This window comes from Dama dama, chromosome 15 (genome assembly GCF_033118175.1).
Source record: "Dama dama isolate Ldn47 chromosome 15, ASM3311817v1, whole genome shotgun sequence".
In the NCBI taxonomy this organism is placed as follows: Eukaryota; Metazoa; Chordata; class Mammalia; order Artiodactyla; family Cervidae; genus Dama; species Dama dama.
The window spans coordinates 29,755,003-29,773,744 of NC_083695.1; the positions used below are offsets into that span (position 1 = coordinate 29,755,003).

Below are 18,742 nucleotides of genomic sequence, written 5' to 3' on the forward strand. Positions count from 1 at the left end.
CCTTCTGCTTGATACGAGGCACTGTCCTCCCGCCAGTGGGGTTTGTTCTGTGAGTTGGTGGAGCTGCTAACAGTAAACACTCCCACAGGCTGTAGCCACAAATAGCTTGACCTTTCACTTTTCCTGGCCCCAGTCACAGAAGAACAGTTAGGCGCCCACTTGGTAAAGGGGATGCCCTAAAGCCCTGGCGTGGGATTTTCACTCCCAAGAATGTAAGTTTGGTAGTGGAACCAGGATTTCACACATCCTGTTCTAAAGGCTAAGGCCTTGACCCAAAGCTCAGGGAGTAAAGACCCCTAGGCACTATGAAGGTCGGTGCCTCTGGGCTCCAGAGACCAGAGCTCAGCTCTCAGCCCTGCCACTCCTAGCTGTGGCACCAGGCCAGTAGGCCTCACTGGGTTCTCATTTAGGAAAGAGAATGGGACAAAAGTTGACCTCGCGAGGACTCCCACCTCTACTGTTTTCTAAGTAGAGACCAATGCAGAATCCTATTGTGATTCTGAATTGTGGGGAGAGTGGGCTATTTCCATTTCAGGGAATGAGCAACCAGATCAATTTTTTTGCTGAATCAGGGCATTGAGGTTTCTCAAGCCCAGGCCTGGCTCAAGCCTAGACAACCCTGCCTGGACCAGGATGACTACCTTGACTCTTACCAAGTCAAATCTGAGTCACCTCTGAACCCAACAAGTATTCCCACATGATGGGAATCATTCTCCTAAGGTTGAAGCATTAGTCAATCAGCTTCTTTGGAAAGCAGGCTAGGTTTACTGTGGACTGATATTTCTGATAAAATGGCCCCTTCACCCTGCCAACAAAAGGAAAAAACAGCCCCTGTTTTGGCAGTGCTCAGTGAGGCCAACTGGTAAGGGAAACGTAGAATCATAGGGACGCACTAGGATCCACCTGCTTTCATGTCACAAGACGAGGCTGAGCAGTGAATTACTCACCTGAGGTCACAGCTGCTCAGCAGCTAAGCTGCGACCATAACTCATGACTTTGCCACCCAGGGCAGGGTCCTCACCTCTGTGGATAGGAAACTCAGGGCTCTCATTAATAACACGCACTGACCAAACTGAGGTGAACTGTCACCAACTTTAATAGACTTGGATTGTGCCTGCCAAAGCAGACTAACTTGGGAACATCCCAGGGCTCCAGCTTCTGTAGTCCAACGTGGCCAGTTCTCTTGGACGAGTTCCTGCCTCACCCTTCAAAGGCACCAGCTGGCCTAGGAGGACTATACAATGGCTTTATTGTTTGTATAACTCATTAGCAGAGATCCACTCCAGAGAGCCTCTGGACAAGATTGCTACAGGCCAGCCAGAAAGCTGCAGGGGTTCCCTGACCCAGCCTGAGGCAACCAGAGCCAATGGACTCTTTTTAATTTTACATAGTGATAATATTTGGGCGGCGAGGGTGGGTATATGTCAAAGGCTATGTTTGAGAATACACAAAAGTTACAGACAACTTGTTCCACCTCAAAAATACATGCATATATGCTTCAACTCTTGCATACAATTTCTGAGGGTTCAGAGGTTGAAAAAAATCCGCTAAAGGACTCTTGCACTAGTGCCTTCACGTGTCACTATCTGTTCAGCAGAGAGAAAACCCAGCAAGGCTGCTGCACAGGCTTCCTCCTCCCTCTCCTCTGTGCTCACCCGGACTCCACAGAGCCTTCATAGACACAGCAGCAGCCATCCCTCCTCAGGTCTGGAGGACAGAGCAACTTTTCCCCCCTCTGTGTTTCTCCTCATTAGATTAGATGGTTGCTAGGTCTTCCAGGAGCTTCCCAACCTTCCAGGATACAGGCAAATACAACACACCTGCAGGAGCTCCTCAAAGGCACCCACATTCCTCCACAATCATGTCTTTATGATGGTCTAGAAGCACTCTGCCATTGTCCACATACAGCATACTCAAGGGCTTGGTCTTCACTGGGGCACAGCAGGTGGAAGGGACTCTGTGGGGTTGGTACCGCTTCAGGAGACTCTGTGAAAGGGAGGAGAGGAAGGTCAATTCACATCCCAATGGTCAGGTCAGCATAGTCTCATTTCTAGGTAAAGCGTGAAGTTACAGAGTTAAAATCAGTTTCTATGTGCAAAAATAGAAAACTCTTCATAAAGGAATCAGAATGCCACTACATCATCAGCTCTAATATTTTTTCTTTTTTGCTAAAATAATTCTTTTAAAACAGCCTTTAAACAGAAGACTCTGAAAGCTGTGTCTGGGTGAAGCAGCAGCTAACTTATATGTTCTCCTATTGTTCTAGTCTAGATGAATACCATCTTTAAAAATATTCCAAGAAACTCCTGGTTTAGTTCCAGAAATATGAAGCAGAAGACAGTCATGTGGAAATTCACATGGGAGTTGCTTTGTTGCCCAGAGAAGGGCAAACAGAGTCAACAGGAGAAAAGGTAATAAGTTCTTGGCATTCTGGGACTGGGCCCTGTCTCGGGTTCAGTGGTGGCTTTTCAGATCAGCATTAAGATTTGGTGGCTTGGCGGTTATCTGAGTCTCTAGTTTCCTCTGATCTTGCTACAGGTAGACTGGCGGACTGCAGGGGGCTCTGAGAGAGGCTTGGGAGGGCCTGTGCCCAGGACAGGTCCTCTAGGGCTGTGGCCCCTACCACTGCCTCCCTTGAATGAACTCAGCTCACATGCTGCGCAGAGCCTCTGAACTCTGCCTGAGGCTTGGCATGGAGGATGTATTACAGGTCCAAGAGAGTCTCAGTCTAGGCTTCATAGAGTAAAATAAAAACACTTTGGTCCCGTATGACCTTAAAGAGTGGGTCAGGACCACCATATTAGGCTCTGCCCTGCTTTTTCCATCTCATTTTCCTTCCATTCCTCCCCCTCCACCACCTTCTAGACCATATAGGCTGATTAGTGGCACCTGGTGGCAGCCTCCGGCTTTACTACTCCTGCAAAAGAGGTGGTCAGCTCCTGTTTTTAGGCAGCAAAGTACAGTGGCTGGAACAGTATTATCTCTAACGTGGACTCATAACCATGGCCCCATTGCATCAATGAATCACAGTCTTCTAGTAATGATCATATAACATCATACCTGTTACCTACTAACTTAACATGCGGTATACATATCATCTCCTGTGACCCCACAACAGCCATACAGAATATAGCATTGCTATCCCCATTTTACAGGCGAGAAAACAGGCTCAGACAGAGTAAGCGACTTGATCAACATCACATAGCCAGTGAGTAGGATTCAAACCTATCTATACCCAAATGCCAAATCCTAAACTTCCTTTCCTGGAAGGTCAGGGCAGGGGAAGGAGCTGAGACACTCCAATCTACACACCCCACCCGTAATTTTATGAAAGAAGGAGAAAGCCCCAGAAAAGCTAGGTGTTCAAGGTCACCCAACGGGGCATGACTCCTCGTAGGCTCTCTGAGGATGTTGTCGCTGATCATCTCTCTGTCCTTAAAACCTAGCACAGAACCTTACAGGTGCTCGAATAACTGTGAATGAAAGAACATGGGAATTTGACAGCAATTTAAAGCTGGAGTCCTGTCCTCTTGATGTTGAAGAAAGGACACTTCACCCCCACAGCTTACTGCCTCCCCTGCCCAGGCCTTGGTTGCGCACCTGGATGTAGGCATGGTTGGTCGGGTGGAACTCTTCCCCCACGGGGTTAGGACACTCGCCCTCGCAGCGATAGGCATTGTACTGCTTGGGGTAGATGATCCAGGAGCCCCATCCGATCAGGTTGAAGTCCACCTGGAACTTGACCTTCCGACACAGTTGGCTTCTGTCCTGCACGTGATACCGGCGGTGCCTCGTGCCCCTCTCCCGGGAGAGCTGTCCTTCCTGGGCCCGCCAGGAGCTCTCCGCTTCCCACAGCAGGGTGGAGCCTCCCAGCCGCCTCTGCTCCGGGGAGAGGTTGGAATGGAGCAGGAGGAGCACGTCGGTGACAGGTGGGGTGGGAGGCCGCCGCCAGCACTCTCCAGCCAAGCTGGACATCTTCTCCCTCAGTCCCCCTGGGTGCTTCAGCCACTTGGAGAGTGGCCTGGTCACCTCTAGGACCATGCTGCCCGAGGAGAAGGTAACCTGGGACAGAGTGACAGTGAACAGGTCCATCCGAAAACGTTCCAGGCAGTCAGGTGGGTTCTTATCCAGCTTCTGCTGGTGGAAAATCTCGATGGAGAGCGGGATGTTGGGAGGAAGGGCCACCAGGCTGGACAGCTGCAGCCGGAGTTCGGCCCACTCCAGATCCTCTTCTTGGCTCAGGAAGGAGAAGTCAAAAGCAAAAGTCCAGTTCCGCCCATCCACCTGCATATCTGGGTGAGAAGAAACCAGAAGGAAGCTGGTGAGCGGGGGCCTCCTGCAGCCTCAGTTGGTGTAACAACCACCATAGCTCATGATTGAGCTCTTACGTTATATGTATTGTCTCTCTTAATTCTCACCCCAACCCTATGAGCTGGGAATAGTATTGAATCCATTTTTAAGATGAGCAAGATTGAGGCTCAGAGAGATTAAATCACCTGCCCAAGGTGTCAATTGTTGGAAGGTCGCAAAGCCAAGAATAAGCCCAACTGCAAAGTCTAATCTCCAAATCACGGTTCTGCCACTCCCGCTTCAGACACTCTAGAGAACAATTGGTAAAAACTGCATGAGTTTGCCTCCTCCTTTCTCCCCTCACACATGCAGTCTAAGGCCAAACCTTGAGCCTTCTGACAGAAACGCGGGGCTTCCGCCCACCCTGTGACCCTGGAGCAAGTCAGCTTTCCTGACTTTGTCTTCTCACTGGAAAGGGTGGCCTATTTCACAGGCACAATGAGGTTGCTACACAGATCATGGAAAGGACTGGAACCTGCAGGAAGGCACAGGCAACAGAAGCCAAAGACTGGCTACCCTTTCCCCCACCAATTCCTAAAGACAGAGGCAGACACTCTAAGAGTTCTTGGCAACCTTACAAATAGATTTCTAAAGACACTCTAAGCTTGACTGTGCACTGATCTTGTACTTTTCCACCCAGTGGTCTCTCCTATCTAGCAGGGCACTCATGCCTTCCTGCTCCAGATCATCTGTGCATCTGGGACAGACAGCAATCACACACCCAGCATAGTGAAACCCCAAATGAATGAAAAGGAATGGAATGGGGAAGCACATTCCATTCATTTTGGTCCTGGATCAATTTGGTCTGATGTCTGGGAATAGCACACATGGTGGATCTTTCAGGTCACCTAAAAGTCATCTTTGACTTCTTTCAAACCCAGTTTCCTCTTTGCAATGGGAACAGTAATGTTCTACCCTTCCCTGCATGACATGCGGACCCAGGGAAATGAAGATGTTTCAAGGTCTATTGTTAAATAAAAGGCAAAGGTTATTCATTAGATATAAAAACAGACACCCTTTTGTGAATCCATCCTGAAGGTAGTGATCTCTGATTTAGGTCCACTCTGGGCAGGCCACATAACAGTTGTTTCTTTTTTTTTTTTTTTAATTGTCTCATAGGACATCTTTGGTCAGTAAGTGGATTTCTCTGGTTAGTCCAGCCTGTCTTAGAGGGAGGTTAATTCCCAGCTTCAGCCTCCTGAAGCTTCTCCCAGCCCATCCCTAGCTGTTCTTTTTCATTTAATCTCCACTTCCCTTCTCATTAGCACCTGCAGGGGACAATAACCAGCCCCTGACTAGCAACTCCCCAGAGGTCTGGCTGGAGGCTGACATTACCCACTGCCCATCTCAGCACCACCTGGCCACCTGGGGATTAGGTGGGACATGTAGCAACTTCTCTATAACTCCACCTACACCAGGACTTAAAACTTATTATCTCAAGTACCCACAAATGGCTTTCTAGAGGAAGGTATTCCAGCTCAGTGTTTAAGAGCAGGGGCCTGGTGTCTTCCATGATGGATTAAATCCTGCCACTTGCTGTTTAAGACTGGGCTGCAATCTTTGGGCCTCAGTTTCCCTCTGGGTAAAAGGGAGATAGATGGTGACAGTATCCACCTCACAGGAGTGTTGAGATTTACTGAGATAATGTGTGTAAAGTGCTCTGCCCAGTGCAACCACCAAAGTGCAATAAATGGCCATCATCAACTGTCTCATTACTCAGGTCCAAGTTAGAAATGAAGATGTCCAGGCAGTGAGGGGCCAGGGCAGAGGAAAAAAATCATCTGTTGCTGGGATGGTAGTGCAGATGCACGGGTGGGGAGGAGCATACTCCTTCCTGCTGGAAGTGTCTGCAACCCCACAACCCTACCCTGCAGCCAAGGGCTCCCCAGGACACAATGCTAGCAGGTTCTCTTAGATCTAGCTTTGGTTCATCTTAGAAGAATAGGGTGTCTAATCTTTGAGGATCACCAATGGCTGATAAAAGCTAAGAATGCTGTCCCCAGAACAAACTGTATTTCCTACTTACACAATAAATGTGATTGGAGGGTGATTATAAAGAAGGGGTTCATGGACACCCTGAAATTGAATGCAGACTTGGCCACATGGGCTCCAATTTCTTGGAATTGGAAATCTTGACCCATTTCCAATTCTAAAGAAAGGAGTGGTTGGGTTCATAACCTTGGGTTTTGAGTTAGACTTAGGGGCTCTGTAGAAAAAGAGGGTGGGTGTGACACCGGGTTCCCACCCTACATTATTATAAATTGTGAGGCCAATTACTATTAACTGCTTCCCTCATGCCAAGTATTTTACAAGCATTGTCTCCTTAAATCCTCCCCACCATTATCACCGTTTTTCAGATGAAGAAATTAAGGTCCAAGGTGAAGATGGTTAAACAGTGAAAGACCTAATTTAGTTAGACTCCAACACCCATTTCCCCTTATCCTGTGCAGCTTACAAATAAACCCAAGATGGAAAGGAGACAGTGTGGGACATCCCTTTCCATCAGGCTCCCTCCAGGCAGGCTCTTGCTGCTTTTGAAAAACAAACCAATTCACAACAGTGTGTATATACTTAAGGTCACTGTACACATAACAAAATTTGTGATTTTACCCTTTTTATGTATTTTACACCACACTCACACAAATGAGGTAGAAAGAAAGCCAGGCCCTTTATTTCTACAAAAGACTAAACTAGAAAAGTCAACTGATACGCCAGTGACACAGGGGTAAATGGGGAAGCAGGGTTTGTGGGACCAGAATCTAGTTTTCTAGACTCCCAGACTGTCACGTTACTACAAATCTGGAACTCTGGAAGGAGGGAGAGAAAGGGAAAAGTGCACCTCTTACTCTGCGGCCACCAACCCCACCCCCACCCCACCCCCACCTTTCTGGCGGGGCGGAACACGCCAGTAATTTTAAAACTGCTCCACCCCCGGGGTGTCCCCAGTCTGGCTGGTCCCCAGACGACCCTTCTAGACAGGGTCACTGGCCGTCTGACCCCAGACGCGGCAGGCCAGCGAACTAGGAGCCCCCATCCTCGGATCACAGGGGGCCGGCGGGTGGCCGTCAAATCAGATTATCGGATGTGGATTTCGCCGGAATTCTGGGGAGGGCCGTCTGGCCCCAGCAGTCAGAGCGAGGTGCAGGGAGGCAGGGGCCACCCCCCGCGCTAGGATGTGGATTGCCCAGGGTAGAGAGCCCCGCGGGAAGGGCTCCCCCTTCTCAACATCGACCTGCATCCAGTGCGCAGAAGGCACGCTGCCCCATCCCCGACGGCCATAGTCCCGAAGCACCGTGGGAGTGACTCAATCCCTCCAAATCTAGGCCCTGAGCCCTGCGTCACCTGGGATACTGACACCTACCAAGCGTGCCTCGATTCTCGATTTCGGGGCACCTCATCTCTAATCCCTAACTTCTGAAACCTAATCCCTGATGTTCATGCTTGACACCCTGTTTCCAAGCTCGGTCTCAGCCTGAGAAACTCTCCATGGCATTCACCTTTACTAGTGAAAAGAAAAAAAAAATTCAACAAAATAATTGTAGCAATAATCAGGACGATATGTTACTGTTCCTGACTATGTGTTAAGCATTTCATGTGCATTGTCAGTAGCCCTCGCCAGTCCTACAAAGGAGGCACTATTATTCCTATTCTGTGTTGTTGCTAATCCCCTCAGTGGTGTTCAACGCTTTTGCGACCTGTCAGACTCCTCTGTCCATGGGATTTCCCAAGCAAGGATACTGGAGAGGGTTGCCATTTCCTCCTCCAGGGGATCTTCCCCACCCAAGGAAGTCTCCTGCCTTGGCAGGCGGATTATTTATCTCTGAGCCACCTGGGAAGCCCCATCCCTGTTCTACAGATGTGCAAGCTGAGGTGCCCGGAGATTACAGTAGTTGAAGCCCGCACAGATACGAAGTGGCACAATCAGGTTCCCACCCTATAGTCCGCACTCCACCCGCCCCAAACAAGACCGGAACGCTGAGCTCCCGGTCCGGGACACACCCCGGATACCGCCAACCCTGTGCCTCGAGACAACTTGGACGCTGAGAGACCCTCAAGCCCAGCCCCTGGACGTGCCCTTCAGGCGTGCGGGTACGTCCTCAAATGGCAAGTCCCCCGCACCGAGCCGCAGCCCCCGCTGCTCAAGCGCCCCCCGGGAGTCTGGGGGAGGGAGCGCCCGAGGCGCCCCGGGTGTCGAAGGAAGCAGGGCGGGGCGGGGCTGCCTACCTTGCGCCTGCAGGCTACGGATGATGTCCGCCCGGGGCCGGGGTTCGCGGTATAGGCTCAGCATATAAGCGAGGGGGGATGGCGACGAGGGCTGTCCCCACGGTCGAAGGGGCACCGGGGCCACCATCGCGGCGCCCGCCTGGAGGAGAGCCCACCTGGCGTGCAAGAGGAACAACCACAGACGGTGGGCGTGCATGGTGGGCTGGCTGGTCCCCAAAGGCAGCCTCCGCCCCTTATATCCTGGGCCTTCGGCCGCCCCGCCCCTGCCCTTCCTCCCTGGGGGGAAGCTTTGAGATCGTATAACACCCCTACCCCACCCCGCCCCCACACCGTCACCCGGGGTGGCCCCCCGCAGGGACCACCTGCTGAGGGCGGGTGAGACCTGAGCCTGGTAGGGAGGAGACTCCAAAACTGTAGGAGCTGTTGGACCGTCTAGTTTGCCTAGGCTGGGCGCCCTGGCACGGGGCTACTCTCGGCTTTGTTTCCCAGATACGGCCGGCTTGTCCACACTCCCAGGTCAGAATTATGGCTTCCTTACTCTGCCCCACCTGGGATCCCTGCCCTTTCCTCTTCTTCCAGGTTCCAGATAGACATCTAGCTCAATCAGGAGCAGGTGGAGAAAGGAAGCTGTGGATACCAGCGGCTCTCAGGCAGGGTGCGGCCCCACACTGGCCCAGGAGGCTTCAGCTCCCCTGGCCCTGCGCAGGCTTCCAGGATACATCCAGATGGCCTCTGGGAGCACCCCTGGCCTTATCTGGCAGGGCCTGTCTGGAGAGTTAGCCTCTGAAAAGGTACTGGGTACTGGGAATTGCTGGAACAAAAAAGGATGAGTGCCAATGGAAGTCTATGGGGACCTGCTTCAAATACTGAAGCTCCCTCCTGGAGAAGACAGAGGGCAGGAGTGACCAGGATGAAGGACGGAATTCTCCATTGGAAAAGAAAGTGTTCGGAAGCTGGAGCATGGGGCACAGCTAACAGGGTGATCCTGGCCCACTCTAGGGGAGTGTCTGTGATGGCATCAGGATCTTCCTTCACAGATGCACTTGACCCCAGGGATTTCAGGAAAAAGGTGTTGCCTGTGTTGTCAATGTCCTGCAGTCCCTGCCTCCCCTGGGGACTCAGTTACCCCAGAGACCTCGATTTCAGCTCAGGGACCCTCACTTTTTTCTCTCTGGGCCCTGCTTTCCTCTACACTAGAGTAGTCCTTGTCTGGCGTCTGTTCAGCTGGAATTCCCTGTAAAGAAATGTAAATCTCTGCACCCAGCTGTTCTCCACACCGGAAGCCTTCCCCGCCCTCCCCTCCCCCATCTGCCCTGGGCCGCTGGTCTTTTCCTAGCCCTGATGTGCGTTACTGAAACTACACGTGAGCTTCCCTGCTGACTCAGACCATAAGGATCCGCCTGCAATGCGGGAGACCTGGGTTCGATCCCTGGGTTGGGAAAATCCCCTGGAGGAGGGCATGGTGACCCACTCCACTGTTCTTGCCTAGAGAATCACCATGGACAGAGGAGCCTGCGGGGCTCCCTGGGGTTGCAAAGAGTTGGACATGACTGAGCAACTAAGCACATGCCAGGTACACGTGGGCTTCTTTCACAAGATGCCTTCAGTTCCAAAGAGCCACAGGCTCTGCCCTGAGCAGGTATGAGACAGTGGAAGGAGGCTCAGCAGGCTCAGCTAGGAGTTCTAAACCCAAGTCTGGTGGAAGCCGGCCTAGCCAGCAGGAAAGGGTCTCACCTAGGAGAGACATGGGTTGTAGACCCTTGCTGACTTTGGGACCAGGACAATCTTCTTAACCAGATGCCTGTTAGTTCCTTTCAAAGCTAGAGAATGTCTTGTTCATCATGATCTCATCATGATGTCATATTTGAGATTTTAAAGAATCTTAGCTGAGTAAATTAATCAGTGAATGGCACTGTGCCCAGACTTTCCTAAAGATAAGTATCACCTGGGGTGTGTGTAAACTACCGATTCCTGAGTCCCAGCTAGGCCTTCAGAATTAGAACTTGGAGAGAGACCTTGGTAATCTACATATTTAACAAACACCCCCTTGATTCTTCCCAGACAACTTTGAGAACCTGGATGAGTCTAAGATCTTGTTGCAGTTTGGAACTGACCTCTCTGCAATCAGTTTCCTCATCTATAAACTATGACTGGAGATACCTCCTTCCATGCAGATTCAATAAAGCAAATGGTAAAATCCTTTGCAAGCCCTTGTTTTTGTAAAGCCTTAAGCATACAGATATTATTATGGGTGCTCTGTGGTTGTCATTCAACTTCCCCAGCCTGGGGGCTTGCAGGATGGGGATTGTCTGCCCTGTTCCTCTGCATCAGACCTGTCCCCAGAAGCAAAAGATGCCCTCACCCAAGTGATGAATACATAAAAAGCAATAAGGGACTTTCTGGTGCAGAGGGCACAGGTTCTATCCCTGGTCAGGGAACTAAGATCCCGCATGGCTGGAGAAAAAAAGAGAGAGATTGTGGTTACACAGAGGTATAATGGTCAGCCTGCCTCAAACCCCACGTGTCCTAGAATCCAGGTGGCCCCTGTTTCAACAGGGGCATTCAGCACCAGGACTGGGAAAGAACAAAACAGATGATCTCTTTCCCATACTGGACCAGGAGCAAGAAATTAAGCTTTATTCATTCCGTGTCCCCTCATACTATGTGATACCTAGTAGGTGCTCAGTAAATATTTCAGTTAAAATAAATGATAATAATAATAGCTAACACTTACTGAGCACCAAATACAGAAGGCATCCTGACAAATACTGCATTGATTTTATTCTCATCCTCACTTCAGAAATGAGAAAATGGAGGCTCAGAGGGAACCAGGTGACTTGCTCAAGGCCACACGTTTACAGATGAAAACAGAACAGCCAGTCTGTGAAGGGCAGCTCTGCTGGTTACCCAAACCCATGCTTTTAGCCCTCTGGCTTTCCCAAAGATGACAAGGTGGACATGGGCTTGTGTGTGTGTGTGTGTGTGTGTGAGCGCTCAGTCACTTCAGTCTTGTCTGACTCTTTGCGACATCATGAACTGTAACCTGCCAGGCTCCTCTGTCCATGGGGATTCTCCAGGCAAGAATACTGGAATGGGTTGCCATGCCCTCCTTGGGCCTTGTACTAAGACTTAAGAAGAAAGAAAGCCTCTCAAAGTTTTGTTTTTTCTAGAGTCTGGGAGCTGCAGACAGAGCTCATTTCTGATGTGTATTGGCCCAAAGCCGTGTGGGGACCTGCAAGAGGGATTCTGTCAAAGCCCGTTCATCACTGGATTTTTCCAGCTGGGGCACTCTTCAGGACAGAGGTTAACAGTCATTCTCATTTGTAAGAGGTATTTGTTCATCCAGAACCTGTTTCCTGCAAGAAGGACCAGAAGTGCCTTCTTCCCAGGAGGGGAATGACACCTTCTTGCTTCCCCTGCCCCAGACGAACTGACCGGCAGATCACCTGACCTGGGAGATAACCTTTGAGGGTCAGCCCAGCTAGCTGGAGGGTGAGGAGCCAAGACCCTCGAAGTTCTCAAATGCTTTCCATCGGACCTTCTGGACCCTTCCTCCCTGTGAGCAACAGTGTGCTGGGTTAAGTGCTGGAGCTTTGAGGTCAGGCCGCCAGGAGGCAAAATCTTGGACATATTAGATCAGTTACCATCTTGAAGATTTTGCTTGTCAGCTGTAAAATGGAAACAAAGAATAGTATTTACTTGACAGGAATGCTGTCAGCAGTAAATGTGTGTAAAGTGGCAGATTGGTTATTTGTTTATTCATTCATTGAACAAACCTACTTATCTAGGAGTCTCAGCAAGATAACTGCAGGTGTTAGGTTCTCAGGAAGTCAAGACAGGAAGACATTTCAGTCTGCACATATTTTCCCCCTATTTATTTATTTTTGGCTGTGCTGGGTCTTCATTGCCGCACGTGGGCTTTCTCTAGTTGCCGTGAGTAGGGACTACTCTTGTTGCAGAGCACGGGCTCTAGGGTGCTGGCTTCAGTAGTTGTGGCACATGGGCTTAGTGGTTCTGCAGCATGTGGGATCTTCCTAGACTAGAGATTGAACCCATGTCCCCTGCACTAGAAGGCAGATTCTTATTCACTGCGCCACCAGGGGAGTCCCTCTGCACATATTTAATGAGCATTTCCTATATGTCAGTGTGACCCTGACTGTCTTGGCATATATGTAGCCTATAGAAGCCCATGTAATCCTAGTCACCCCTCCCTGAAGCTCTAAGGCATATAAGGTATTTCAGAGGTGGGGAAACTGAAGTACATAGGAATTAAATAGCATCATCATTTTGAAGGTGGAGGGTGTCTGCTTTATGATGCACCTCCCATGCCAGGCGCAGTCCCTGGTACACAGAAATCAGTAAGGATTTGTCATATGATTGAAGGAGGTCCAGATTCCCGAAACAGGTTCCCAAATCACAACTCTGCCTTTCATGTGTTCCTTCTCCATGCAACCTCCTGCTGTTTCCACTGTTATCGCTGATAAACTCCTTCTCACCTATCAAGACAGGGCTTAAACATTGTCACCTCATCTACAAACCTGTCACTAGCTCCCCAGGTTTTGGCAGAGTCCTCTTCTAACTTCATGGAGCAGTTGTCCAAGCTCTCGTGAATAGCTGCCACCAGACTGTGAGCTTCTGTGAGCAGGATGACTCCTGACTCTCTGAAGCTCCGGTTCCTGGTTCCGAATTGACTGTTGCTTGCTGTGATCCTCAGCTTAAATGAATGGATGGAGTCCTGCAGATGTGGAGGTGGGAGTAAGCACAGGTGTCTGGCGTCCACCTCTAGTACTTGTCTCCAGTACTTTCTGGACCCCACACTGCTGGTCTTGGAGGGACTGTCTAGGTGCCTCTGTGGGCACACTTGGCTGTCTCTCTGTGATCTGAAGACCTCAGCTCTCTGCTACAATTCCCTTGTACCCCAAGTGCACCCTGGCCCCATGGAAATGCCTACCCTTCCCCTAAGTTCAAAGCGGTTCTTCCTCTGCCCAGGATGCTTCTGCCTCCTCTTCCTTCACACAAGCTACACCTAGTTATCCCAGAGAATCCAGCTCAAGGGTCTCCTCTCCTACGTGGTCTCCTTCCCCCTTTAGGCTCTGGTCCCTGGAGCCCCTAGGAGTTTTCCACCAGGAACCTGCTGTCAGCTGGCTCTGTATTCTGCTCAGCCAAGGGCCTGGCCTCAGTAGATGGAGCTTGAAAACCTGCCACCAAACCACCTTGGCTGATTTGCTGTGTTTTGCCTGCTCATAACAGTGTTTTGAAAGGTTTTTATTTAGTTTTTGGCTGTGGTGGATCTTCATCGCTACATGTGGGCTTTCTCTAGTTGTGGCAAGCGGGGGCTACTCTTCATTGCAATGTGCAGGCTCCTCACTGGTGGCATCTCTTGTTGCAGAGCACAAGCTGTAGGTGTGAGGGCCTCAGTAGTTGTGGCATAATGGGCTTAGTTGCTCTAGGCATGTGGGATCTTCCCGGCCCAGGGATTGAACCGGTGTTCCTTCCATTGCAAGGTGGATTCTTAACCACTGGACCACCAGGGAAGCCCTGAAAGGTTTTTCATTTAAATCACCAATGCTGAAAGTTCATAAGATTTTGCAAAAAATATTGAGTTAGCCAAAAAGTTTGTTCGAGTTTGTCCATTACATCTTAGGGAAAAACCCAAACATTTTCGACCAACCCAATAGTTTGTTTCCATCATTTAAAAAATGGAAAGGTCTAGGCCCTCATTTTATCAAGGCAAGTATTCCCTTAAGTTGAATAGGAGCTACTTCATTTAGGCAGGGTTTCTTCTCTAAAGAGCACCACAGTCCCCACCATGCCTTTTTTCTTTTTTTTTTTTCGTTTAATAATTTCATTTATTTATTTAGGCTGTGCTGGGTCTTCACTATGGTGTGAGAGAGCAGCAGTTGTGGCACACGGGCTTAGTTGCCCCATGGCATGTGGATCAAACCCATGTCCCCTGCATTGGCAGGCGGATTCTTAACCACTGGACCACCAGGGAAGTCCCCCCGCCATTCCTTAACATACTGCACCCATGTGCCTGGCCTAAAGACAAATTACTTTGAGACCCCTGCTGTATGTTGGATGAGAGAAAGATAGTCCAGAATCAGTTTGGAACTGTAGACTCGGGAGTAGTCCACCTCATTGTCCTTTTCCACAGAGACTAACCCATGGATTGTGGGTACCTGGCCCAAGCTGGATGAAATAGAAATAATCTCTTATTTAATAAGTACTTTCCATAATTGCTTGAATTATCTAATTTACCCTTCCTATCACTCCCACTAAACAGATTGGATATTTACTCCCATTTTACAGGTGTGAAAACTGAGGCTCTGAGGAGTTCGTCACCTTGCCCAGGATGGAGTGCCTTGCAAATGGTAAGGCTGTGATGGAAACTAAGTCTTTCTGACTTTGGAAGCCAGACCAGATATTATCATGTCCCAGTACGGTCATTTATCACCTCCCTCACACGATGAGGCCTTTCTCCTGTCTAAATGGACCTCCTGCCCTCTGTCACGTCACCCTGCTCATTTCCTTCACAGCACTTCCATGGCTGGAAATTACATTGTTTACTTTGATACTGTTTGTTGATTTTTTGTCTGTTCCCCTCCCCCAGCACTGGACTTTCAGCCAGACTCCTGTCTATTCAGTTCAACACTGAACTCCCAATGCTTAGCTCAGTCCTCAATAAAAGAACTCGGTATGTATTTGTTGAATGAATACTTTTAACCCAGTCCCTGGACTGGGGGACATGGAGGTGCGAAAGAGAGTTCTTTCTCCATCCAGTGGCCATCAAGACAATGTGAGCCCCGAGGGTTACCAGCTTTCTCTGGTTTCAAGTTCTTCACTCTCCTGTACGCATGTGGGGTACATAGTAGGTGCTCAATAAGTGCTCAGTACACCTGCTCTGGCATGCAAATGTCTTGACATCAGTGAGAGAACGCTTCCCTAGCGCTCCGGACTCCTTATGAACACAACTCACATCATTACACCTTCTGTGTGCGTTGCTCATGCCGCCCTTTGGCCTCCATCCTTTCCCCTGATCCTTGCAGGCTGGTCTAACCCTCTGAGAGAGTGCTGGCTGTAGATGGTGGAGCTGGTAGGGGCCAGGCCTGAAGCTCCTGCTCCCTTCAGCTCCCGTGACCAGACTCTCATCCCTGGCCCCTTCCTGCAGGCCCCTTCCTGGGTGGAGCCCAGGCCCAACTTGTGCTTCCCACAGGGTCAGGAGGTGAAGGCTCAGCCTGCCCTGGGAAGCAAACAGGGAGACCACCAGGAGCTTCTCAGAGATTCCCACAGCACAGTCCGCTTCCCCTGCCTCTGCCTTCCCACCGCCCGACTGCCCTTCCATAGACACTCAAGGCTTCTGACTTTGCTGACTCAGCTGAGCCCGTGCTGGGAGAAGGCTCTGTGCTTGTGTGCGTGTGTGCGTGTGTGTGTGTGTGGATAGAGGGCAAGGAAAAGAATCACAACTAAGAACAAACACTTAGGGGAGTGCTTACTGTGGGAGTAAGGTGCTCTTGGGGAGTACTTAGAGCAGGCCAAGTACTGATTCTGCTCAAGCATTTATGTGCACTATGAGCTCAGTCTCTCTCCAAATCGCTTGACCATAATAATCTCCTGGGGCACTTATTAAAAGGAAAGGGAGTCCAAAAGGCATTATGTACTATTTTTAACGCTCTTTTAAGCTGTAATAGCCTCAAAAGTCTAAGTGATAGAAACTTACAAAAACCATCCGTTGATAGTTTAATTCAAAAAATTCCTTTTACACTTATTTAGTTTTGTGAATTTAGTGATATATTTTTAATTAGAACGATTCCAATCATATCATCATCATCTTGATTAGAGTGGTAGTTGTATATACGACTGGGTATAAGGAATCATTTAGCCACTAACCTCAGGGTTGGAGGGACCCAAGGCTGGTCCATCCCCCATTCACATCAAAGAACCCCAGACTTCAAAGGCAGCTTGAAGGGAGATGCACATACCTGGCTGGGCATGCAGGGGAGCCCCAGAGAGCTAATACAATTAACCAGAGACCCAATGGGGCAGATAATTCAATGGAAGCAGTTTGAATCCATTCTCACCCTCAAGCCTTTCATTCTGTGGTTACTGACAGAACCTCCAGACACCTGGGAATTGGGGGTGAGTTGGGAAATGTGCCAGATATGTGTCCATTTCATAGAGGGAAAACCACGTCGAAAGTCAGCTGTTACCTTTGTTCCTGGCACAGTGCTAAGTGCTGTGGACTCATGCCTTATGCACAGCTCTAAGGAATTCCTTTCACACTGTGTTCTATAGGTATGGTGGTGGTTTAGTCGCTAAGTCGTATCCAACTCTTGCAACCCCATGGACTGTAGCCTGCCAGGCTCCTCTGTCCATGGAATTCTCCAGGCAAGAATACTGGAGTGGGTTGCCATTTCCTTCTCCAGGGGATCTTCCTGACCCAGGAGTTGAGCTCGGGTCTCTTGCATTGTAGATGGATTCTGTAGGTTTATTGATTCCTATTTTACTGATGAGAAAACTGAGGCCTGAATTGCTTAAACACTTGTGTGCATTCCAAGTTGCTTCGGTCATGTCCTACTTTTTGACCCTAAGGACTGCAGCCCGCCAGGCTCCTCTGTCCATGGGAATCTTCAGGCAAGAACACTGGAGTGGACTGCCATGCTCTTCTCCAGGGGATCTTCCTGACCCAGGGATCGAACCCAGGTCTCTTATGTCTCCTGCATTGGCATGCAGGTTCTTTACCACCAGTGCCACCTGGGAAGCCCAGGGTCAAGCTGGTGCCAAGCAGCTGAGCTGGAATTGGAGTCCAGATCTGTTTTGACTTTAACCTTCACTATCCTCCCTGTCACTCAGAGGAGAACAAATAGCTGCGGCCCCAGGTGTCCTCATCTTTCCTCCACTCTAGTGTGAGGGCAGGAGGTGTAGAGAGTGCTTTGGTTTGCCCACTTACCACACTCACATCTCGAGAACAGGGACTGACTGGGCAATCCAGTGCTGAGAGAGTGTGCCCATGATTCGAGATGTTACGTGCACAAGCTCCCCGATTCCCTCCATGCCCCTACCTGATCCTGTGGCTCTTCTCTCCATTCTCCATCCCACAATCACCCTCGACAGGGAGCTGACAACCCCCTCTGCTGTTTCAGAGCCTGAGGGCCAGGGTCATGTGGCTTGAGGGAGGCTGTGACTCCCCAGATCCAGTCTTGGCCACACTGATTCCCCTCCCAGGGAGACCCTGGCCCGATGCCCCTTCCCGGCCTACTCCTGGCTTCCAGCACTTTGCCCTCCCCACTCCTACCCCAGCCCTCAGCTCCCCTTTTCCATCCTCCCTGTGGACTATACCCCTCAGAACCGTGTTCCTCCCCACTGGTAAGAGGGCCCTGCTCAGCCTGGGAGATCAGTCAAGAAAACTCCCAGAGAGCAGGGTGGGAGGGGGAGAGGGTGTTGGACTAAGTCAGTACCATTTAGACTTGACAGATGTGTGTGTGTGTGTGTGTGTGTGTGTGTGTGTGTGTGTGTGTGTGGAGGGGGGGGACTAGGCCCTCCTCTCACCTCAAGCCGGACCAGCATGTGACCTTGGCCACGCCGAATGGCCAGGTGGCCTCACTGAGCCTCAGTTTCTACATCTGGGATGGCCCCTGACTCTGTCCCCCACTTGGCCATCCTGGACTTGGTGGAGCTCTGAGCCCAGTGGGTGAAAGAGTTTCCTGACATTCAGGTCCTGCCCTGGGGGCTTTGCAGCATCTTCCTCCTCCCCTCATCCTAATCAGCTGATGAAATGTTAACAGAAATTTCCCCCTTGTTTCTTATATATTGTACTTGTAATATACGTTAACTAATGTATAGTCACTGAAGAAAATTTACTACATAACAGTACACAGAGAAAAAGAAAATTCCTCTCTTATCCTGCAATCCACATGTAACCCTGGTTAGTATTCTGGGTATGTCCTTCTGGTCCTCCTCCACCCTACCCCCACCTCAGGCATTTATGTACACATATATCTTTTACTTAGAACAATCCACTGTGTGAACTGTTCTGTTCTGTAAACAGCTTCTTTCATGTAATCTGAACATCTTTTCAGGCCAACAGGCATCCTTCACCACTATCTAGAAGTAAATATTGCTTACTTTAAAAGACTGCCTCTACCAGGAAGCCAGCTGAGATTTCTCCAGT

At 49.9% G+C, this 18,742-nt stretch overlaps 1 protein-coding gene across 1 annotated transcript; it reads right to left on the reverse strand.

Moving 5' to 3' along the window:
• Window positions 1–1,831: 1,831 nt before the first annotated feature.
• On the reverse strand, window positions 1,832–8,770 carry NODAL (nodal growth differentiation factor). Its single transcript, XM_061163014.1, has 3 exons — window positions 8,575–8,770; window positions 3,601–4,292; window positions 1,832–1,986 (listed from the first exon to the last, which is right to left on the reverse strand). The coding sequence occupies exons 1-3, from the start codon at window positions 8,768–8,770 to the stop codon at window positions 1,834–1,836; spliced, it is 1,041 nt and encodes a 346-aa protein (XP_061018997.1). The 3' UTR covers window positions 1,832–1,833.
• Between the last annotated feature and the right edge of the window lie 9,972 nt (window positions 8,771–18,742).